This window comes from Bacillus rossius (genome assembly GCF_032445375.1).
Source record: "Bacillus rossius redtenbacheri isolate Brsri chromosome 4 unlocalized genomic scaffold, Brsri_v3 Brsri_v3_scf4_1, whole genome shotgun sequence".
Taxonomy (NCBI): Eukaryota; Metazoa; Arthropoda; class Insecta; order Phasmatodea; family Bacillidae; genus Bacillus; species Bacillus rossius.
The window spans coordinates 20,781,540-20,806,975 of NW_026962010.1; the positions used below are offsets into that span (position 1 = coordinate 20,781,540).

Genomic DNA, 25,436 nt, shown 5'->3' on the forward strand with positions numbered 1-25,436 from the left:
TAGATTGTACCAAGGACCTTAGTCGATCTAATTAATCAGTATATTGATCGGAAATTTATTTAATGATTTCTGAACTTTTTCCCGGATCTCTAGCATTAAAATTACACATTTCCAATATGGTGGTCTTGATGTCTGATAGGATGGTGGTCGTAGAGGATTTAGAGTCTCTTTACGAATGTTGAACATAGTTTATTTAAATTATTTATTTTTACATAAGATTAAACATTATTGCAACGATCGGGTATCGAACCGAGGACTGGAATCGATCGAATCAATATGTAAATTAATGAGTGATTTATTTAATGAATTTTGGAACTTTTCCCGAATTTCTAGATAAATAATTACGGATTTTCAAGATGGCGGCCAAATGACAAGATGGCGGGTGTCACAGTAATAAATGATTACTGCACTCTAGCGGATACGAATTAAACTAACATGTCATCGGCGCACTCTAGCCAACGATACAATGATGATGGCTTCCAGCATCGAAGACAAGATGGCGGCCATGACGTCATACTAGATGATGATAAAAAGTGGTGGGAGTCATTCTGCCAGCACCCACCACGAGGGAAGGATCGGTCGTCATTTTTATTTTTTTGCACTCGTCGGGTTCGAACCGAGGACTCCGAGCTCCGTGTCGAAAAAGTATGCTTTTTAAATATTTTTATTAATTTTTTATTATTTGAATTTTTTTTAATAAATTTTAATTTTTTTTATTAAAATCGGATAATAAATAAAAAAGTTAAAGATGGCGTCCGTAACGAAAATTGCAACGGTGACGACATAATCCAAGATGGCGGTCATGGTATCCTTATTCCTAGAAATGGCTTAACTGAGGCTTGAGTTAAGGATGCTTAAGCCAGTTTTAGGAATTTTCAGCCGCTGGGATTTTTAAGGACTAAAAACAGAAATTTTTAATTTGTGGAATTTTTTGAGATTTTTTGGCGGAACTTTTTTCCACAGAAATGGAAATTTTGGCGATTTTTGAGGAATTTTGGGCAAATTTTGCCCAATTTTAGCGGATTTTGGCGATTTTTGAGGATCAAATTCAAGGTCAAGGTCAAAGGTCAAGGTCACAACAATTCAAGATGGCCGCCGTGATGTCAGAATCCAAGATGGCGGACCGACAATCTTCAATCCACACCCTGAACCATGATCTCGGACATACTATTATATACTACTCACGAGTCTAGTCCTTTTTCACTTCCAAAACAGTTTAAAATGTAAATGCGGAAAAATAACTACCATTCCATCCTCAGCGTGCACTTAAATGTTTTTCGCGAAGAGAGACCACGTGGATAATCTGAGCAGTTCACCAACCTCGGGGTTTCCTCTGAATCTCCTTCTAACCTTTTGACATTTTCCTTGAAACTGTAGTTCGTTGCTATAGATTTAAGAAATAATATAAGTACTCAATTTTAATGTTAATGTCAGCTAACATTGAAAGTCGAATAGTTATTCGAGATTGAAAATAATTTTACCCCATACAAGTGGCCTGGCGAACTGAAGAGGATTTTACGCCGCACCGAAATCGATTCACGAATGCGAAGTTGATTTCAAAGTTTCATGATACATTTTTTTGTCAGCAGAATATTTGTTTTCTCTCAGAGTGTGGTGCGCTCTATGGAACAGCCTGTGCACATGTTTAGAGGGGCGTTGATGGCTGTTGATGATGTTCTGCCTCGTTGCGCGCACATTTTCATTATCTCATTTTAATTACCCACGACTATTAGCCACGTGGTATACGAAAGTCGTTCTCTCTGTGCCTTCATACCCTCTGGTATTCTTAACCACCACCCAGAGAGGCTCTTCACGACGGTGACTAGCTGTAGGGCGTCGCACGGAGGCTGCAGACTGGTGCTTCAAGGTCATGGTGCGCTCCGGACCGCCTCCGCACCATCCAGGTGCTCACACGCTGAGCACTGCCATTCCACTCTCGATGTTCCATGGATGATATGCGGTGCGTGTAGACTTCACAAACATGTTTCATTTACAAAACGGGTAATATTTGGCCCGGTCGGGAGATGAAGGGTCCATTTCAAGGGCCATTAAATCATCGCAAGCGAAATCCGTAATGACAGTTATACCTGTGTGACGATGCCTAATTGGGGGCACAAAGCTTCTCTTTTAAACTGAACGAGTCGTGATATATCTAAGTAGCTACCGATTGTTGGCCCAAAGTCTCGGTTATGTGGTGGTTTGGTTCCGAACCATCGTCTCTTTTACATATTCGCCTTGTGAGCTTGGCTTGACGCCTGAGTGTAGCTACTTGGTAATTATCACTTTCTTTTCTTTCTCTCTCTCTCTCCCTCCCTCCATCCCACCCACCCCCACTACCCATCCCCATCATCCTCCAACTCTTTCCTGAATCAGAAACGGCAAAGATTCTTGACCCGCCGACCAAATGAGCAGCATGTCTACAACGGTTTCTAAGTTTACTACGTTAGAGACGTACGTAGTGTAAGCTGTCCTACAAAATTCACTTGGGAAATGCCCAATATGTTTACTGGTGTAATATGTTGTTTTTTGAGCACTTGTTGCGGTGGTGGTAGATATTACTGGAAAAAATTGAAAACATGCGTATTTTCGGAGCATGTGTATGTCGCATTAAACTATGACAGTGAGTCATCCGCGCATAGACTGTAGCATGTATCATTCTTAGATAGCAGTGTGCATTTAAATTGGCATTAATTTTCTCCTTCCAATGCACGATATGTGCTTAGCGCTGTTCTTGTTTCAGTGCGATCTTTTTCCAGATATGCGCTAAGAGCACAAAAGTTTGACACATCTTTGTATTTTATTGAATTTTTAAAAAATATAAGTAAAAACTTCGATTTTAAAAATAAAATTTTGGAATGAGAATTTTTATAATACATTTTATAACTGGGACTTTTCATGGACATACTGTATACATGTAATTTTATTTAGAAAAATGATTAGTTAAGGACTTTTAAAAATTATATAAATTGCTGAACGAAACTTAAGGCAAAGATCAAGGGAAACGAAGACAGAGAAGAAAACAGACACAAGCTGACGATCTCAAACAAGCAAGGAAGGGGTTGTGACAAGGGTCTGCGGTTAGAGCAAGCCAGCTGGTTGGTTAAGAGGTGTTTATCATGGTGTTCCAGTTCCCCCGCTGTTACCTACTCTGTGTGTACTCTAACCTCAGTACCATTCGCGTCCCTTGTGCGCGAGACTGGTCGGAACTGGATTACTGCATGTGTGAACAGGTGAATGTAGCGATGTGCGTCGCGTGTTTGCGAAGGGTAGCTTCATGCGACGGGACTTGCAGATTGCAGTGGGCTTCTAACCGCCTCCGACTCATGAATGTGAGCCCGGCCTCATGGCTGTGATGACGGCTGTTTTCTCATCAGAGCTCATTTCTAGCCGCTTTTCCAACTGTGCGCAATGTTGACAAGGATCGCAGGCTCTGCATCCTCTGATTGGCCAGCAGCTCCGAGTGACATGACCAACCAGCCAACCAGAAGAAAGGAAGGGCCTGCAACCAATCAGGAAACACGCTCCTATCGGGCGAGAGTATATAAAGGCAAGATAATTTTCAAGTTATTCCATCAACAGTATAGGGAAATGGGGCCGATGATGTGTCGAATTATCCAGTGGGTGCAACGATATCACGTGGTGTTCCTTATGTGTTTTATACCAGGCATCTTCGATTACCATTGTTTTTATTTTTGTTTTATTTAATTTTAATTTCGTGTCCCTTTTTTTAGTAATTTCTCTCTTTACATAAGTATACTTTGCAGGCGCTTGGTTTTTTAAACTAATTTTTCCCAGTAAATTGTATAATACCCGGAAATAGACTTTAAGGTGTTTGTCTCCGTTGATATGAAAATACTTATATCCAGTGACAGTGGAATAAATAAAAAACTGGTTTAAAATGCTCTAAAGAATTTGTGTCTGTTTGTTATCCTGTAGTAACGGTATGTGTGACATGCTATGAACCCTTACTAAATTGAAGCTTTTGGGAAAAAAAAAATCTAAATTGGTAACTAGATACTACCCTGAAGATGACGACTGCAAGTTCGACCGAGTCGTCGATGAAATATTCGCCTTCGACACGGATGGAACCCAGAAGCCAAGCAACTTTGGCGCAATATTGTTTTGACTGGCTGCAAATACTCGAAGTCTATTGTCGACGTTATCAAACATTTTTTTTCAGAAAGTGAAACAAAATATAAAAACCAGCAAGTAATTTTTTTTTAATTGTAAACCGTTCTGCCAAAAAAATTGAATTAGATGTATAATTTTCGATGGATCGTGGGCCATGTTTGCCAGCAAGTGTCGGTATGGAGGAATTACGGGGCGTAGCGGCGACGGCTGTGAGGCAGTCCGCGGCAGTGGCGTGAGTCATGCGGAGAGCGCACCCTCCCTAATGGACACATGGCGTGGCTGAAGGCTGTTCTTCTCCACACCGACGGTCCGGTACGCTACCCCGCTCCTGTGCCTTCCCGCCGTGCCGGCAACCTATAGAATATTATTTCATATCTACCACAACAATTTATTGAAATTTTATCCAATAATAATCTTAAACTATCAGTTTAATATTTATAATTAATTATAACGTACAGATTTTTAAAAACGTTTATTTATTTCATACCTATAAAGTATGATGTCGGCTAGACCCCACACGTTCTGAGTTTCATAAACTCCATTTATCATTGAGCTATAAATAATTGTCATCTTCGGTAGGTATATGAAAGACTCAAATGGTAAAAAATTGTTTTACATATTTTAATAGACTTTTTAGTTATCTTCGGAATGCAATATTATTTTGTTACTTAGTTTCGTCTGTTCCATGAAGAAATAATAAAATAAATAAATAACTTGTGATACCTTGAGGTAAGCTACCGTAAGTAATGTATAGTGGAAGCTTTGTTTGGATTGTAAATGTATTTCATTGGTTGCTACGAATTTACGCAGCTAAAAAAAATATTGCCTCGATTAAAACCAAATATTCTCAAGTGAAACTAGGCAGTCCCACAAAGTTTGTGTTTATTTACAATAAATAATCGTGTTTTCTTTTGGCATTTAATATAATTCAGCTATATATAGCCCATATTTTCAACTGTTTGAATGAAACTTTTGTTGTTTCTAACACGCTTTTCGGTAGCTTTTTTTTACTGCAATATAGTAACAAATGTGAAATATGTTATTATTAATGCTAAGTGAAATAATTGAGACATCAGCGAAGACAGGGACACCACTCCACAGACCGTCTTCCTCCAGCCGCGTGCCTGAGCGATAAGGGTGTGCAGCATTCTGGGTTTAAAAAAAAAACAAAAAAACATTGGAACAGAATATTTATCCATCTCAACTAAATTACCTATTCCAATTGTGATGATTACACAGGCCAACAATAGTTTAAGTGCCTGGGTATTTGTAGCTGATTTCATATGATTGTTATGCCCTGAATTAAAATATGGCCTTAGTTTTTGCCTAGGAGTTCAATTTTCTAAGCTATGATGTTTTAGTGAAATATACATTTTACGTTATTTAAGGTTAAATCCGTGAATCAAATCTAAAAATTAAAAATGAAATTTGTATTATTAAACTACACAAATATTATACTATACAAATATCAGTATATTATACAATCATTATTATTTTATACTAATATTATTTTATATACAAATATAATACCAAGTAATCGATGGAACCTACTAGTCACTCAACACTTCGGAAGCTTCTTTTTCATGAACTTCTTGAACATATCTTGGAACAGTCCCTTTTTAAACTCCAGCCGTATTGTGCGTATCCCATCCTCCTTGATAATTTGATTATCTTGATGAAATATTTCACCTTGCTCCTCACTGTCGTCTCCTAACTTTTCAGGAAAACGGTCCAGGTGGCTATGTAAATAGTGCACCTTAATACTCATGTTGCACCCAAAGGATTTGAAATTTATGAGCATATCGTTTACCAGTTCAACATGGTAAAATGATTTTCGTTTGTCCAGAAAATTTCCGACTACAGCAGCAAATGAAGTCCAGGATTTTCGGTCAGCTTCATTCATGGGATTTACGAAGGCTTGGTCCTTAATGAATTTTATTATTTCAGGTCCGTTAAGTAGGATTTTCGGTCAGCCTCATTCATGGGATTTACGAAGGCTTGGTCCTTAATGAATTTTATTATTTCAGGTCCGTTAAGTATTCCTGCTTTAATTTTTTCCTTACTCAAGGCATTCCCCCCCCCCCCCCCTTTATAAATGCTAAGCATGATTATTCCATATCAAGAGCCTTTACAAACTGCTTCATAAGGCCCAGCTTGATATGCAGTAGAGGAAAGATGATTTTCCCTCGTTCAACTGAAGGTTCGTTAGTAAAGTTTTTTCCTCCAACGACCATGTCTTCTCTCTTAGGCCACTCTTGTCTAACCTAGTGGTGTTTTTTTGTCTATGCTATCCCAGAGGCATAAGAAACAAGGATATTTGGTGTGGCCACTTTGCTGTCCGAGGAGAAAGTTTACATTTTTAAATTCACACAAATCACCCATTGATGTTCACGATACCTTATCTTCTCCAAAACCAACGCTATGGTGCTATATGTTTCTTTCATTGTCATTGAGTGAGCAATTGGAATTGAACGATATTTTTTGCCATTGTGTAGAAGAACACATTTCAAGCTTCGCTTTGAGCTATCATTAAATAGGCGCCAATCATCTGGAAAATGTTCAGGAGTCCTCTATATCGTGTCAAAATACAAGATTTTCTTCTTGAGAGAAGCATAATAGCAGATACTTTTCTATTGTACAGTAAAAAGTAATTTTGGTTACTTGTTCCAGTAAATATTTTTCCTTCAATCTGGGAGCCAGTAATTCAGGAGCGTCTTTTGACAGGTTAAGATCTCTGACGAGGTCATTTAACTCATCCTGGTTGAAATGTTGAGGAATTGTTGACATCCCCTCATAATCACTGTCACCTTCATTAGTATCAGAAGGGTGGTTATAGGGACAACACTCGTCCTCAGAAAGCTCTGGGAGCTGGTGAAATGCTGGGACCGGTACTTCCTCTGAGTGAGGGACCGGGCATCTTGCAGAGACTAAATCAGGATAAGTCCACTTGCTATGGTTGTTTTGTTTGATTCCAGTAACATTTACTAGACAGAAATTTGGGTGCTCTCCAAAGCATCGGTATGCCGAATTTCAAACTTTTTATTTTCCCGCTAGTCCATTGGCTTATATATTCTGTACAAGTTTTACAAACCTGATGCGGTGCTCAGGATTGTTATCAGTATCCATGATGAGCTCATTTTTCAAGGTCACTTAACAGTCTTTCTATCATCTTTTAATGTGTATTCTCCGCATATGTTGCAAAACACATCTGGATGATTTACACGACTTCTTCTACTGGGACTAACTTTTTATCAACTTCGATCTATCCTGCACGGCTAAAATTCACAAACTGACCTCAAATTTAGTTGAAGCGTTGAAATGAAGCTGGCTGGCTAATATTAGGTATTGTGTCATTTTTTAACACGTTAGGTTAATAGTTTAGGTTAGTTAGTTAAGGTATCCATGAAACTAAAGTTATCAATCATTTAGTTTTTCTAACATTACCCAGTCAGAGTTTGGTAGACCTATGTGTACACAATTTTTTTTTCCAGTTATTATTCGAACTTTACTCAACAAACTTGGATAATGCTAAGTTAACCCATGTGAACATAGGTTCACTTATTCTTCTTCTAGCATTACCCGTAACGTAACATATACAGTATACGTGTGCATTGTTGTGGTCCTTGTTGCTATCTCGGTGCTGGTAGCGTCGCCTGTTGAGTGTAAGTGCACTGAGTTTCTACAGTTAAGAAAGTTATGGAAAATCTGGGAAAAATCAGGAAGGATGTAATTGGTCAGGTAAAGCCAGTATTTTGAGTTGAAAACGTCATGCGTCAGGCTGCCATCCCCCAGACTGTGAAAGTATATATTTTTTTAGATGGTGTTTAGTGCGTTGTCATATATAGGCCTACTATGAAATTGCATATGCAAAGTTATGTTTTAAGTAAAGAAAGTGGAAAGCGAGCCAGACCAACTATGGGACTACTGGAAATTAGAAAATTGCAAAAGAGGTAGGCGATATTAGAAATGGTGAAATTTGAAAATTTGTTGAGGATATGTCAGGGAAACCGTATCATAGATTTGTGCGTGGATCCTGCAATTAGGTAAAGTGGGCACTAGGAGTTGTCCCTCAGTGAGGCAGGACTGCCTTGGGTTGTCGGGTGGAACAGGCTCCGAGGTGTTCGCTTCAGCTAGAAGGTGGCGCAGCTAGTGGGCATAGGTGTTATCGGATCGCAGGCGCCTGTGCAGTGACGTCGTGCGGTGCCATTGACTCTCCGCCTTCCTCCCCGTGGCCAATCACCGCTTCCTCCTCGCGACCTATCACCGCCCTCCTCCTCGCGACCAATCACCGCCCTCCTCCCGCGACCAATCACCGCCCTACTGCTCGCGACCAATCACCGCCCTCCTCTCGCGACCAATCACCGCCCTCCTCCTCGCGACCAATCACCGCCCTCCTCCTCGCGACCAATCACCGCCCTCCTCCTCGCGACCAATCACCGCCCTCCTCCTCGCGAGCAATCACCGCCCTCCTCCTCGCGACCAATCACCGCCCTCCTCCCGCGACCAATCACCGCCCTCCTCCCGCGACCAATCACAGCCCTACTCCTCGCGACCAATCACCGCCCTCCTCCCCGCGAACAATCACCGCCCTCCTCCTCGCGACCAATCACCGCCCTACTCCTCGCGACCAATCACCGCCCTCCTCCCCGCGAACAATCACCGCTTCCTCCTCGCGACCAATCACCGCCCTCCTCGCGACCAATCACCGCCCTCCTCCCGCGACCAATCACCGCCCTCCTCCTCGCGACCAATCACCGCCCTCCTCCTCGCGACCAATCACCGCCCTCCTCCTCGCGACCAATCACCGCCCTCCTCCTCGCGACCAATCACCGCCCTCCTCGCGACCAATCACCGCCCTCGTTCACCCTCCGGCCTGCGCCGGGCTCCTGGAGGTCTGATCAGGGGCGCAACCAAATGTGCGGAATACGGCCACTAAAAACACTCTGCGATTCAGAAATTCCAACTTCAAAAATTAAGTTTTAAATATAAACAAAACAGAAATTTCTTAAACATAATGACTTAAAAAAAGTAATTTTACAAACTTTATAAGTTCAGAATTTATGGAATGGTTTATTAACGAAGTAGCTTATTGAGTATAGTTGCAAAATAGATACTTTGGAAATTTTTTTGACATTGTTCAATAATCTTGGTTGCAGTAAAATAAGCATGGCTGGCATGAGCACATGTGCAGACGTGTGCACGTGTGTATTTTTTTTTTTTCAATTGAAACTGAAGTCATGATTTTCAACGATCATACTTTGCAGTTATGCAATTTTTAAGTTTTTAAACAAAATACAAAGTAATTTAACATACTGTTTTGGTTGTTCCGTTTTGGAAAATAGATAATATGGGACATTTATGGTATATATTCCCAGTAACGAAGGACCAAAAAAAAAAATATCAAGGTAGCTGACATTTTGTTTCGAAAAGTAGATTTTTAAGTTGTTAGGTTGCCGATAAATACCGCACAGTTAGCTGATCTTCATAGAAAGTAAGAGCTTTAGTTGCGAGTGCATTAAGTTGCGAGTGCATTAAGTTGCGACTCTTTTATCTTCTTTGCTTCGTGAGTGCGGTCAAGTCTGGGGTTTTCGCGGGCTGTCAGCTGGATATGTGATCAGTGATGTATCTGTGTGGGTGTGAACTGTAGCCTCGGGAACAGCACGTCGCAATCTTTCACCATGACTTGGCGGTCGATGTAGCCTGACGTCACCCGCAGTCCTTGAGCTCGATCCACGTATCGTCATATGGCCCTCTCTTACCTTGTATGGAGAAAATATAAATATTTGCAATAGAGAACTCCTAAGAAGGCTTGTTACTTTTTTTTTTCTGTAATTATTTTTCCTTTTGAATGTCGTGGAACATGCAGAACAAAACTGTAATACACGGCAGTATCATTGCGATCAGCAGTAGGTATTTCTACAATTTACTATTACATAAAAACGATTTTATAAATTCACATATGTAAAATAGAATATACGTTTTTACAATTTTTATTTTGTTTTTGTTTAGTTTTGAATATATAAAAAAATAAAACAGTAATAAGCCACACGTTTACAGCCTCATGTAACCAGCAATGTCTCTCTCCATTTCAGTAGATTTTCGTGTCAACAAATAATCTTGCGTTTACTTTTTTATGTATAAAATTCACTGACACGCTAAAATACATACGCAATCATTTTATCTTCAATTTCACTTTCAATTCAATTCATGGTCAGTACAATATTGCCTTTTAGTTTTAACGACGAGGAGCTAAGCAAAACAGTTTCTTATTTGTTACAACATTGGCTGTATTTGTACACCCTTTATAGAGTGGTGCAAAACAGTTTTAAGTAAATTATTTTTGTTCACATTGTTTGACATTGTGAACATTAAATAAATGTGTATTTTTTTTTTTTACAACAGAGACAATCTATGTGCTACTAAAGTTTTTTTTTTCTACGTACATGATTAATTCTAAATGAAAAGTGTTTAAACGCGTGTTGTTACCATCATTATTTTTGGTATGAGCTACCGCAAAACATTTTCGTTAAAGTGACTGGGTGCTTACAACACTCATTTTTCTTTATGCACAGAACAATTTTTGTTGTAGTTTACAATAGCTTCCTTGGTAACCAGTTGCCAATATATAGTTTGTAATAGTACAAGGAAAATATTGTTTATTTATGCAAAACATTGCTATGGTAATTTTTACATAGGTATTATATGAAGTAGGTACGTTATTGGAAATAAATCTGAATATTTTTTGTCACTCTTGCTAAAATTGGTGCATAGTTTAAAAATTTGACTGATGTTTCAGACAAGCTTAGCAATTTTAAACCATGGAAACATAATCGAATATATCCCCTAATTTGACTTTTTTTTTTGGTTTTTTTAAACTTATTGGTGTGCTCAGTCAGTAGGCTGGAAATCTATTCACGTAACGGTTTACAAATTACTTTAACTATTGTACTACTGAGACAACACACAGCATAAATGCTCGGGCAAGATTCTGAACCCAGTATTACTGAGAAAATGTTTTTTTTTGTATCGTTACATTTGATTTCATGTAAATGTGCGCCATTGTTCAGCTGTTTCTGGGTGCACGCTCTTTTTTTTTGTAAACTGGGACGCTTCAATGATATTTATATTACATTGTTCAATGATATTGATTTTACATTGTTCAGTAATTTTTATTTGTATATTGTCTGTACCTTCGCATAATGTATAAATAAATTGTCTGTAACATTGTATTATGCATTAGAGATTAATTATGAACCTCCATTGTGTACGTTATTGTTTAGTTTTATTTTTCAAGGGAACTATTGAATTTTTTGCTTTGTTATCAAGTGTAGCTACCATTGAAGTATGTGGCTTCTCTTCTATCGCACGTGGCTGCCACGCGTCCATTTTTTCTTATCTCGCAAGAGATATTTTGTGGCACTGTAATTGTGCTAGTACCTGAAAGCCCCTAAGGTATCCCTGCGGACTTGCGCCGCGGCAGAATGTGAGTTCCATTGAGCGGGGACGCACCACAACGCGGAAATACCACAACGCCGAAACAATAACGCCGAAAACTATAACGCCGAATGCAAAATTGACTACAACGCCGACAGCTAGAAAACTGCTGTGTACCACAACGCCGAATTACCACAACGCCTAAATACATTAACGCCGAAAAATGTCATTGCAGGACAGTAGTATATGAATGGCGGAGCTGAAACAGGATTCAGGTTGTGGAGCCTGTGGAGCCGACCGCCATCTTGGATTGTGACGTCACGGCGGCCATTTTTGACTCAAAATTCCTCAAAATTCCTCAAAATTGACTCAAAATGACTCAAAATTTCCCGTTTTCGAGGGAAAATTTCCCGTTTTCGAGGGAAAAATTCCCGTTTCGAGGAAAAATTAGGATTTCGAAAAACCACAAATGTCTTTTGCCTTAGAAAGAACACAAATTCCTGATATAGGCTTAAGCATCCTTAACTCAAGCCTCAGTTAAGCCTCTTTTAGGATTATGACGTCACCGTTGCTATTTTCGTTACGCCCGCCATCTTGAAAATCCGCAATTTTTATGTTAGAAAATCGGGAAAAAAATTAAAAATCATTAAAAAAATTATTTGATCGAATTAAAAAAAATATTAAAAACCACTGTTGCAGTTATCGTTACGGTCGCCATCTTGGATTATATAAATGTTGCATATTTCGTTACACCCGCCATCTTGGTTGAGTACCATGTCATTCTTACACTTTACGTTACGACCACCATATTGGATCCTATTAATGTTGCAATTATCGTTATGGTCACCATCTTAAAATTTAGACGCCATCTTGAAAATCCGTAATTTTAATGCTAGAAAAGCGGGAAAAAATCCAAAAATAATTAAAAAAATTAACTAATCGAATTAAATAATAAAAAATCCTTAAAACCACCGTTGCACTTTTTCGTGACGGCCGCCATCTTTAAATCACCCGCTGGAGGTCACCATCTTGTTTTCGTCCGCTAGAGTGTGCTGATACCATGTTAGTATAAGTATCTAGTCACCATACCTTTGTCCTCAACTGTTGACATTGAACTTTGACCTTGACCTTGGACTTTGACCTTAACCTTGAAATTTGACCTTGACCTTGAAATTTGACCTTGAACTTTGACCTTGATCTTGAACTTTGACTTTGACCTTGAAATTTGACCTTGACCTTGAACTTTGACCTTGAAATTTGACCTTGACCTTGAAATTTGACCTTGACCTTGAAATTTGACCTTGACCTTGAAATTTGCCCTTGACCTTGAAATTTGACTTTGTCCTCGTCGTCCATCATAAATCCGTCATTTTATGTTTAGTACATGCTACCAGGAGCTACCGCCTGCTAGTGGTCATTGCCACCATCTTGTTTTCGTCTGATGGAGGACGCCATCTTATGTGTACTCATCTTACCATCATGATAGTTTTATTCTAACCCGATACAGTGCAGTAATCATTTATTACTGAGGTGACCACCATCTTGGAAATTCGTAATAACTAACACATAAATTCGGAAAAAATTCCAAAAGTCTCCGAAAAAATCACTCATTAATTTACAAATTGAATCGATGGATTCGTGTCCACGGTTCGATTCTTGACCAGTGACAGTTGTAACTAATTATTAAATAAATTTTAGATTCTGTTTACCATTACCTTTCGCGGAGTTTATTGTCCATTCACTCCTAAATTCACCTAAAAAATCACCCATTCAAGTAATGATTGATTCGATACTTGGTTCGATCTATGGTCGAAGCTAAAAATAAATTTAAATACCAGATAAGTGTAAGGCTCGAGAAATAAAACACTGCAAGTTCTTTTACAAACATAATATTTATTTCATCATTTCTATTCTACTACAGGATCACTTGCGAAAGCCAGCAATCTTATAAACATTTAACCCTGCATAGGCGTGAAATGACTAATTCTTAACTCCAATCGGTTTATACTAGACAGAGACCAACCAGAACCCGTACTAACATAGTTCTCCTCTTCTTGACAGAGTTTCTGGATACCGTTTTTAACAGTTTGCTTCACATCGTCAGAACTGTAAATTACTGCAGCCGATGTCTTGAATGCACATTTCTTCAATTTGTCATCTAACGGATATGGCTTTCCATATATACAGTCCAGCCACAAGTTATATTTTAATGGTCCGTTTGTTGCTACATCATCAGTAAGCTGATTGATTATGTCCTGTCTGATATCATCGAGAAAAGTACAAATGTCCTTCGACTCACCGAACGTATTTAAATAATAATAGTCTTTCAACGTTCCACGAAATGCTGACTGCGCCAAGTAGAAGCCATTATCATTCACCTGTAGAGCACCGACCACAGTCTTAGGTTTAGTTCCATGTCCAGATACCATAGCAATCGGTTGCTGCACATCTGTTTTTTTGCCTTACGCTCACGAGCCTTCAACCTAAACCGAGGAGTTGAAATTTCTGCAGGTACTTCTGCAGTAGGCGCACGGACTTCACCTTTACATTTTTTCACATGTCGTCGCAAATTATCAATTCGAGTAAACCATTCATGACACTCATCACAGCGAAACTTCATGCGAGAAGGATTCTTCATGCATTTGCTCCGTTCATGTCTTCGTGCATCATGGGAAAATGCGAACGACGTATCACAGTAGCTGCAAGGATACCGTGGTGATGAAGACGAACCTTTCAGACCTGATCCAGATGTCGATGTTACTACGATTTTACCATCTCCAGGCATACTCTTATGAACATCAATGCATCGTTGTTGCACCGAAACCTTTACTTTCTGCCGCACAGCAGGACCTTTGCATGCCTTCATGTGCGTTTTCATATTATCTTTTCTAGCAAACTGCTTATGACATTTCTCACAACCAATCATTTTACGATAAAGGTTCTTAGCACATTCGCTCTTCTCGTGGCGTCGAGCATTGCTGTTGTTTGAGAAAATCTTGTCGCAGTAACAGCACCGATGTTCGTTAGTTGTCAAATCAGCATCCATTGAAGTCTCCATCGAGGTCGAATCGTCGTTCGTCGTGGTTTCCTGCACAGCCAGCTCTGTAGTCATTAAGCTCTCTTCTGCTGGTGGTACCACGACTGATGAGGTCTCCTCCAATGTTGTCGTTCTCGTTGCCAACGGGATCTGCACCTTCTTCGTCGTCGCTGACGTCAAGGTTCCCGTAGACGATGGTACAACGTCCATCATGTTCGTCGTTAAAGTCGGTAAAGATGCCATCAAGTTCGCAAGATCAAGTAATTACGCGACTTATGCACCAGATGAATCAAATTAGGTGATCCTTGCAACGTCGTCGTCAGTAACAAACTGAGCGACCAGATGTCTAGGACTCGCTTATATACAAGCACCGGATGGAATAATACGCTAGTCAAATCAAGATCAATTTACTATAATACTAGAGTCAAATCATCATTAAAAATAGAAGCACCATCAAAAAGGCAGCACATTTTGGACGCGCCGTCAATAAAAAGAGAAGCAAATTCTACAAAACGAAAGCTCATTTAACGAAAAGGAGGTACATTCGCACTTACATTAAACTCGATAGGATGCGATCGTCAGTGTTAAGCTAGGATATAATGTCTCCATCAATCTATGAATCAACCAGTTTGTAGTTCTATAAGTAATTGGCATCAACAGTCTTTTGACTCCAATATTCATTGGCTCCAATTTTCATTAACTCCAATATTCATTGACTCCAATATTCATTGTCTCCAATATTCATTGACTCCAATATTTATTGGCTCCAATATTCATTGACTCCAATTTTCATTGGCTCCAATATTCATTAACTCCAATATTCATTGGCTCCAATTTTTATTGACTCCAATATTCATTGGCTCCAATTTTCATTGTCTCCAATTTTCATTGGCTCCAATATTCATTGGCTCCAATATTCATTGGCTCCAATTTTCATTGGCTCCAATATTCATTGTCTCCAATATTTATTAACTCCAATATTCATTGGCTCCAATATTCATTGACTCCAATATTCATTGGCTCCAATTTTCATTGGCTCCAATTTTCATTGGCTCCAATATTCATTGGCTCCAATATTCATTGGCTCCAATTTTCATTGGCTCCAATATTCATTGTCTCCAATATTTATTGGCTCCAATATTCATTGGCTCCAATATTCATTGGCTCCAATAGTCATTGGCTCCAATAGTCATTGGCTCCAATAGACATTGACTCCAATAGTCATTGGCTTCAATATTCATTGGCTCCGACAGTATTTTGACTCCAAAAGTCATTGGCTTCTAAAGTCATAGGCTCCAACTGCCTTTTGTTTCATCAGCGCCAAATATATTTGGCTAGTATGCTACGAGTCTAAGAGACTATGAGCCGCAAGACTACAAGTCTAAAAGGATCTAGCTGGTTACGAGTTATACATGCCTGCGAGGCTACAGAGCTACGAAGCTTCTAGAACTCAAGTTTAAGTGACCGCGAGGATACAGGACTACAAGTCTGCATGAGTACTTGACTACGAAGCTACTCATATACAAGGCTCCAATTGACGCATCTGTCTTCGTCGGAATTTTCTCTTTTGATCCATCTGCTCCAACAGCATTATGTTATAAGAATTACAAGGCTACTTGATTACGTAGCATCAAGTCTACAAGGCTCCATTGCATCATTACTACGAGAATACAAGCCATGAGGTTACGAGACTATGCGATTGCAAGTCTTAAAGGTTACGTGATCGCGAGGCTATAGGACTACGAAGCTTCCAGAACGCATGGTCACGAGACTGCATGACTAATTGGCCGCGTGGCTACGAAACGTCATGTCTCTAACTGACTACAATAGCAATATTCAGTGGTGAGAGTTAATTTATCTCATGCAAAGGTACATGGTGCAAGTAGTTCCGCTTTTCAACATCAGATGACGTCACGTGTTGCTTGCAGGTAAATAATATTTTCTTTATGCGGAATGCGGGATGCTCACTATCGATCGCATAAGAAGGATGGCTTCGATAGTCTCCAAGGAAAAGGAAGTTCATCCTTCTTGCTAGTGCTTCTCAGATTTCTCACGGTCCGCCATATTGGAATGCAACGTCACGACGGACATATTGGATGGATGTGACCTTGACCTTTGTCCTAAACCGCAAGATTGATCGCAAGCACACGGATTAACCATCAAAATATTGATAAGAATAATCAGGAGCACACGGAGAAAACCATCATAAAATTGGCAAGAATAATCAGGAGCACACGGAGAAAACCACCAAAATATTGTCAAGAATAATCAGGAGCACACCGAGAAAAACGACACACATATTCTTTGATATCATAAAATTACAGGAAAAAATATTTAATAAATAACAAATAAATTAATAAAAAATTAAAATGACAAAAAAATACAAAAAATACATAAAATTCTGGCTTTTACTAGAACTAAATCTTTGCTCAACAATGAGAAGTTCACAAGCTAGCAGAATCTGTTTATGTATTTTTGGTATTTTTTTGTCATTTTAATTTTTTATTAATTTATTTGTTATTTATTAAATATTTTTTTCCTGTAATTTTATGATATCAAAGAATATGTGTGTCGTTTTTCTCGGTGTGCTCCTGATTATTCTTGACAATATTTTGGTGGTTTTCTCCGTGTGCTCCTGATTATTCTTGCCAATTTTATGATGGTTTTCTCCGTGTGCTCCTGATTATTCTTATCAATATTTTGATGGTTAATCCGTGTGCTTGCGATCAATCTTGCGGTTTAGGACAAAGGTCAAGGTCACATCCATCCAATATGTCCGTCGTGACGTTGCATTCCAATATGGCGGACCGTGAGAAATCTGAGAAGCACTAGCAAGAAGGATGAACTTCCTTTTCCTTGGAGACTATCGAAGCCATCCTTCTTATGCGATCGATAGTGAGCATCCCGCATTCCGCATAAAGGAAATATTATTTACCTGCAAGCAACACGTGACGTCATCTGATGTTGAAAAGCGGAACTACTTGCACCAAGTACCTTTGCATGAGATAAATTAACTCTCACCACTGAATATTGCTATTGTAGTCAGTTAGAGACATGACGTTTCGTAGCCACGCGGCCAATTAGTCATGCAGTCTCGTGACCATGCGTTCTGGAAGCTTCGTAGTCCTATAGCCTCGCGATCACGTAACCTTTAAGACTTGCAATCGCATAGTCTCGTAACCTCATGGCTTGTATTCTCGTAGTAATGATGCAATGGAGCCTTGTAGACTTGATGCTACGTAATCAAGTAGCCTTGCAATTCTTATAACATAATGGTGTTGGAGCAGATGGATCAAAAGAGAAAATTCCGACGAAGACAGATGCGTCAATTGGAGCCTTGTAGATGAGTAGCTTCGTAGTCAAGTACTCATGCAGACTTGTAGTCCTGTATCCTCGCGGTCACTTAAACTTGAGTTCTAGAAGCTTCGTAGCTCTGTAGCCTCGCAGGCATGTATAACTCGTAACCAGCTAGATCCTTTTAGACTTGTAGTCTTGCGGCTCATAGTCTCTTAGACTCGTAGCATACTAGCCAAATATATTTGGCGCTGATGAGACAAAAAGCAGTTGGAGCCTATGACTTTAGAAGCCAATGACTTTTGGAGTCAAAATACTGTCGGAGCCAATGACTATTGGAGTCAATGTCTATTGGAGCCAATGACTATTGGAGCCAATGACTATTGGAGCCAATGAATATTGGAGCCAATAAATATTGGAGCCAATGAATATTGGAGTCAATGAATATTGGAGTCAATGAATATTGGAGTCAATGAATATTGGAGTTAATGAATATTGGAGCCAATGAAAATTGGAGCCAATGAAAATTGGAGCCAATGAATATTGGAGCCAATAAATATTGGAGACAATGAATATTGGAGCCAATGAAAATTGGAGCCAATGAATATTGGAGCCAATGAATATTGGAGCCAATGAAAATTGGAGCCAATGAATATTGGAGCCAATGAAAATTGGAGGCAATGAATATTGGAGCCAATAAATATTGGAGTCAATGAATATTGGAGACAATGAATATTGGAGTCAATGAATATTGGAGTTAATGAATATTGGAGCCAATAAAAATTGGAGCCAATGAATATTGGAGTCAAAAGACTGTTGATACCAATTACTTATAGAACTACAAACTGGTTGATTCATAGATTGATGGAGACATTATATCCTAGCTTAACACTGACGATCGCATCCTATCGAGTTTAATGTAAGTGCGAATGTACCTCCTTTTCGTTAAATGAGCTTTCGTTTTGTAGAATGTGCTTCTCTTTTTATTGACGGCGCGTCCAAAATGTGCTGCCTTTTTGATGGTGCTTCTATTTTTAATGATGATTTGACTCTAGTATTATAGTAAATTGATCTTGATTTGACTAGCGTACTATTCCATCCGGTGCTTGTATATAAGCGAGTCCTAGACATCTGGTCGCTCAGTTTGTTACTGACGACGACGTTGCAAGGATCACCTAATTTGATTCATCTGGTGCATAAGTCGCGTAATTACTTGATCTTGCGAACTTGATGCATCTTTACCGACTTTAACGACGAACATGATGGACGTTGTACCATCGTCTACGGGAACCTTGACGTCAGCGACGACGAAGAAGGTGCAGATCCCGTTGGCAACGAGAACGACAACATTGGAGGAGACCTCATCAGTCGTGGTACCACCAGCAGAAGAGAGCTTAATGACTACAGAGCTGGCTGTGCAGGAAACCACGACGAACGACGATTCGACCTCGATGGAGACTTCAATGGATGCTGATTTGACAACTAACGAACATCGGTGCTGTTACTGCGACAAGATTTTCTCAAACAACAGCAATGCTCGACGCCACGAGAAGAGCGAATGTGCTAAGAACCTTTATCGTAAAATGATTGGTTGTGAGAAATGTCATAAGCAGTTTGCTAGAAAAGATAATATGAAAACGCACATGAAGGCATGCAAAGGTCCTGCTGTGCGGCAGAAAGTAAAGGTTTCGGTGCAACAACGATGCATTGATGTTCATAAGAGTATGCCTGGAGATGGTAAAATCGTAGTAACATCGACATCTGGATCAGGTCTGAAAGGTTCGTCTTCATCACCACGGTATCCTTGCAGCTACTGTGATACGTCGTTCGCATTTTCCCATGATGCACGAAGACATGAACGGAGCAAATGCATGAAGAATCCTTCTCGCATGAAGTTTCGCTGTGATGAGTGTCATGAATGGTTTACTCGAATTGATAATTTGCGACGACATGTGAAAAAATGTAAAGGTGAAGTCCGTGCGCCTACTGCAGAAGTACCTGCAGAAATTTCAACTCCTCGGTTTAGGTTGAAGGCTCGTGAGCGTACAGGCAAAAAAACAGATGCGCAGCAACCGATTGCTATGGTATCTGGACATGGAACTAAACCTAAGACTGTGGTCGGTGCTCTACAGGTGAATGATAATGGCTTCTACTTGGCGCAGTCAGCATTTCGTGGAACGTTGAAAGACTACTATTATTTAAATACGTTCGGTGAGTCGAAGGACATTTGTACTTTTCTCGATGATATCAGACAGGACATAATCAATCAGCTTACTGATGATGTAGCAACAAACGGACCATTAAAATATAACTTGTGGCTGGACTGTATATATGGAAAGCCATATCCGTTAGATGACAAATTGAAGAAATGTGCATTCAAGACATCGGCTGCAGTAATTTACAGTTCTGACGATGTGAAGCAAACTGTTAAAAACGGTATCCAGAAACTCTGTCAAGAAGAGGAGAACTATGTTAGTACAGGTTCTGGTTGGTCTCTGTCTAGTATAAACCGATTGGAGTTAAGAATTAGTCATTTCACGCCTATGCAGGGTTAAATGTTTATAAGATTGCTGGCTTTCGCAAGTGATCCTGTAGTAGAATAGAAATGATGAAATAAATATTATGTTTGTAAAAGAACTTGCAGTGTTTCATTTCTCGAGCCTTACACTTATCTGGTATTTAAATTTATTTTTAGCTTCGCCCATAGATCGAACTAAGTATCGAATCAATCATTACTTGAATGGGTGATTTTTTAGGTGAATTTAGGAGTGAATGGACAATAAACTCCGCGAAAGGTAATGGTAAACAGAATCTAAAATTTATTTAATAATTAGTTACAACTGTCACTGGTCAAGAATCGAACCGTGGACACGAATCCATCGATTCAATTTGTAAATTAATGAGTGATTTTTTCGGAGACTTTTGGAATTTTTTCCGAATTTATGTGTTAGTTATTACGAATTTCCAAGATGGTGGGCACCTCAGTAATAAATGATTACTGCACTGTATCGGGTTAGAATAAAACTATCATGATGGTAAGATGAGTACACACAAGATGGCGTCCTCCATCAGACGAAAACAAGATGGTGGCAATGACCACTAGCAGGCGGTAGCTCCTGGTAGCATGTACTAAACATAAAATGACTGATCCATGATGGACGACGAGGACAAAGTCAAATTTCAAGGACAAAGTCAAATTTCAAGGACAAGGTCAAATTTCAAGGTCAAGGGCAAATTTCAAGGTCAAATTTCAAGGTCAAAGTTCAAGGTCAAAGTTCAAGGTCAAGGTCAAATTTCAAGGTCAAGGTCAAAGTTCAAGATCAAGGTCAAAGTTCAAGGTCAAATTCCAAGGTCAAGGTCAAATTTCAAGGTTAAGGTGAAAGTCCAAGGTCAAGGTCAAAGTTCAATGTCAACAGTTGAGGACAAAGGTATGGTGACTAGATACTTATACTAACATGGTATCAGCACACTCTAGCGGACGAAAACAAGATGGTGACCTCCAGCGGGTGATTTAAAGATGGCCGCCGTCACGAAAAAGTGCTACGGTGGTTTTAAGGATTTTTTATTATTTAATTCGATTAGTTAATTATTTTAATGATTTTTGGATTTTTTCCCGCTTTTCTAGCATTAAAATTACGGATTTTCAAGATGGCGTCTAAATTTTAAGATGGCGACCATAACGATAATTGCAACATTAATATAATCCAAGATGGCGACCGTAACGATAACTGCAACAGTGGTTTTTAATATTTTTTTTTAATTCGATCAAATAATTTTTTTAATGATTTTTAAATTTTTTCCCGATTTTCTAACATAAAAATTGCGGATTTTCAAGATGGCGGGCGTAACGAAAATAGCAACGGTGACGTCATAATCCTAAAAGAGGCTTAACTGAGGCTTGAGTTAAGGATGCTTAAGCCTATATCAGGAATTTGTGTTCTTTCTAAGGCAAAAGACATTTGTGGTTTTTCGAAATCCTAATTTTTCCTCGAAACGGGAATTTTTCCCTCGAAAACGGGAAATTTTCCCTCGAAAACGGGAAATTTTGAGTCAATTTTGAGGAATTTTGAGTCAAAAATGGCCGCCGTGACGTCACAATCCAAGATGGCGGTCGGCTCCACAGGCTCCACAACCTGAATCCTGTTTCAGCTCCGCCATTCATATACTACTCAGGACTGCCAAAAAGGTTAGGTTAGATAAGGTTAGCACACAAATTCATTCAGTTGTTTTTCATTTTGCTCCTGTGGACCCCCTCCCCGCAGCAACATTTTTCGTCGTTGTTTCGGCGTTGTGGTACACAGCAGTTTTCTAGCGGTCGGCGTTGCGGTCAATTTGGCATTCGGCGTTATTGTACGTTCGGCGTTGTGGTAACGACTCCCATTGAGCCAGTATCGAGCTCAGAGGGCGTCCCTAGTGAACGACGCAGTGAATGAGTCGTTGTGGATTCAAGCATTCGTCTTGAGAATAATTTGGGAAAGGAAGGGGGGGGGGGGGGTGTTTATAAGAACCACAAATTAGGTAATTCACTTCGTATACTGATTCGATCACGATACCCGGGGGTACCGCTGTGTATGTTATCATGTTTTTCCATTAAGGTACTTACTTATCAAAGGACCGTCAGGAGTATCACTCTGGCGTTGTATCAAATAGGCGGAGTGCCCTTGAGGTATAGGTCACGACCATACATTTCTTAGATCATTTATTATGTTTCATTCGTGTTGAGATGACTGCAGTCAAACTCCCATCCCTTGGAAGTGTATTCGTGTACATTCAGACCCTTTCAAAACATGAAAGCGGACATGTTCCCAATCATCCCAACCCCTGCACTGTAGAGTCTTTTTCTACTCTGACCAACTCTTCATTCTGACCATTCTCTGTATCCTGTATTCTCCTGCACTTAAACTGAACCCCGCATGACTGTGCCTAGGGTTTTCCCTGTGTCTATGCAGGTTTTACGTGGAACCAACTTAACATAGTTTTAATCTAGTTTTAAGATGGGGAGGGGAGGATTAGTCATGGATTCAATCGCTGCCATGGCTGGCCCATCCCCTCCCAGCACACGGGGCATGCGATGCCTGGGTGCACAGGCCTCGGCCTGAGACGGTGGAGCGTGAAGCAGGGGCGCGCGTGTTGCAGCTACGCGGTGAGCGTGGGCATCGTGGACAAGATGGCGCTGTACTGCGGCGGCGTGAGGGACCCCGTGGATGAGGACCCGCAGGCCAGCCACTTCCTGCTGGGCGGCATCGGGCTGCTGACGGTGCTGGCCGCCAGGTGCGTGCAACACTCTAACACTCTCCCAGCGTCCCTATACCTGCAACACTGTTTACAACAGTTCCAAGATGTGCGATACGTGCACATTCAGCTGTACGGCACTCATCCGACCTGAAATACAATTCTTCCCGTACTTCGGTCAACACGCCCGGAGTGATGTAAGCAATAGCTAGAGACCTGCAAAATTCGCGGATTCGTTTCGTGATATGCTACAATTCAAACAATTATATCTTGGCGCTGCTTCTGCAATTGGTTCACTGTTAATCTGGAGTAATGAGGGCCAATTATAGACCCTCACTCAAAGAAGTGTCGAATCACAGACACTCGGTCGAGACGACTCGCAAGTCAGCAGCCAATGAACAGGTGGCATTTGCCCGAGTGTGTAGAGTGTAGTAGAGTCTATCCTGGAGGTCATTGAATCCGCGAATTTTGCAGGTCTCTAGCAATAGCCAATTCCGTGTCTCAACTCTGGCAAATCATTAGGTAGCAGTAGAACGTAGACACGATCTTTTATAAAACCCCAAAGGAGAAACATCGCATGGAGTTGTGTCAGGTGAACGTGGAGGCCAGCGAAAAAGAGCTCTGTCGTCTCCACCATTACCACCAAACCAACGGTCAGGAACTTTGACGTTCAACCACTCTTGTACGAACGAAACGCACGTCGTGCTGAAATTACAGATTATCTCTTAGCAAATTGCAGAGCACTAAACGCTTTACGCTCAGGAGTCGCCATTTTGCGTAGGTGGCGCTGCAAGCGAGAAAACAACAAAACAGTACTCGCGCATGCGCTTATCAAAAACGTTTTGAGTTACTCTTTAATTGTGACCTTGAACAAAAATTCTACAAGGTAACCCGGGGGAAGATGCCACATTAAAGGGGTTTTCACTTCACAAATTTCGAATTACACATGGCAAAAAATGTAGCAATATGATACCATTTTCGTTGGACATTTGTGTACATCAGAAATGGACGAAAAGTTTCGTAAAAAAATTAATGGAAATAAAAGTTAGCGAAATGTTAAAGCCCGTAGAAATGGCATGTTCCCCCAATAGTGCGGGTAAGATGCCACTTGATATGGGGGAAAATGCCACCATATTTAATAGTGATTTGTAAAATATTATGAGTGTTTTAAAAAAAGTTGTTATATTAGTTTGTAGAGTAAATATAACATACAGAATTACACAAAATAACGCTTGGGTTACAAAACTCCGTTAAAGAACATCATGGCATACCTAACACTTATCACACAGTAAATTGTCTGAACTACAATCTTCATGCAACCATTTTCCACATGCAACACATTGGATCCAGTCGCACTTCGGACCTTTATTTTTAGCATAGAAGTACCCATTACATACTGCACAAAAATCATCACTACCATTGATATAATCTAGTTCACTGTCACTCATACTATCTTGGCAAGTTGCGTCACTACCTACACGAAGTCGACGAGCTCACTTTCCTCTTTCTTTTTCGTTGGGGAGCACGCTTGGTCGTTTTTTCTTTGATTTTTTGTTTCATCTTGTTTTTTTATCTTGATTTCCTTTTGAAGTGGTGATTTCCGCATGTCCCATAGTCTTGCTGGTGAATTCAGCACCACTGCTCTTTGCTTCTTACTACCAGTTGGCTTAGGCATACTAACAACAGGAACAGGCGATATTTCTTCGAAGGGACTCATGCTGCTATCTGTATTTATCGACTGTTTTGACACATCATTTGCAGGATCAGTTGTCTCGTTTTCAGGAGAATAGGAGCAAGAAGCAGCTGTCGATGCAATAGGCATCGGGACATTTTCTGCAAGAGTAGAATAAATTTAACTTGTAACAACACTATCAGCACATGCTGCTGCGTTTATGTTGTTACCAGAAGTATTGTTTGATAGAGCGAAAGCGTGTGCAGGAATGTTTTGTGGGTTGTAAGGATAGATTCCACAAGCAGAAAATCCTGCACTACCACTGCCAATTGTTGCGGATAGACTCCAAGCTGAATTTAACAATGTCCTAAATTGGAGACGTGTCAGTTTTCTTCCGGGGTTGTCGTGTATCCAAGTGTTTACAGTTTGCTGCTAAAATTTCTTCAAAGGTTTGAAAAACGACCGGTCTAAGGGTTGCAAATACTGGGTTGTGTGGTTTGGAAGGCAGACTAGTATTATGTCGTTGTCTGCAGCGAAGTCCAGTACATCAACATCTGAGCAGTGGGAACTAAGACCATCCAAAACAAGCGAACACTTTCCTGCTTCTTTTCGAGGCAAAAAATGTGTTTAACCAGT

The 25,436-nt window shown here is 40.0% G+C and overlaps 1 protein-coding gene across 7 annotated transcripts in view; it reads left to right on the forward strand.

Moving 5' to 3' along the window:
- The window catches only part of LOC134541511 (S phase cyclin A-associated protein in the endoplasmic reticulum), a 236,805-nt gene that overhangs the window by 159,175 nt on the left and 52,194 nt on the right, over window positions 1-25,436 (forward strand). For all 7 annotated transcript variants that reach the window (XR_010076648.1, XM_063385011.1, XM_063385018.1 and 4 more), the window contains one exon: window positions 23,033-23,167. Coding sequence is in view for 6 of the 7 variants with exons in the window: in XM_063385011.1 (XP_063241081.1) it covers window positions 23,033-23,167 (135 nt within the window). In the remaining variant the exon portion in view is untranslated. The remainder of the gene's footprint in view (window positions 1-23,032; window positions 23,168-25,436) is intronic.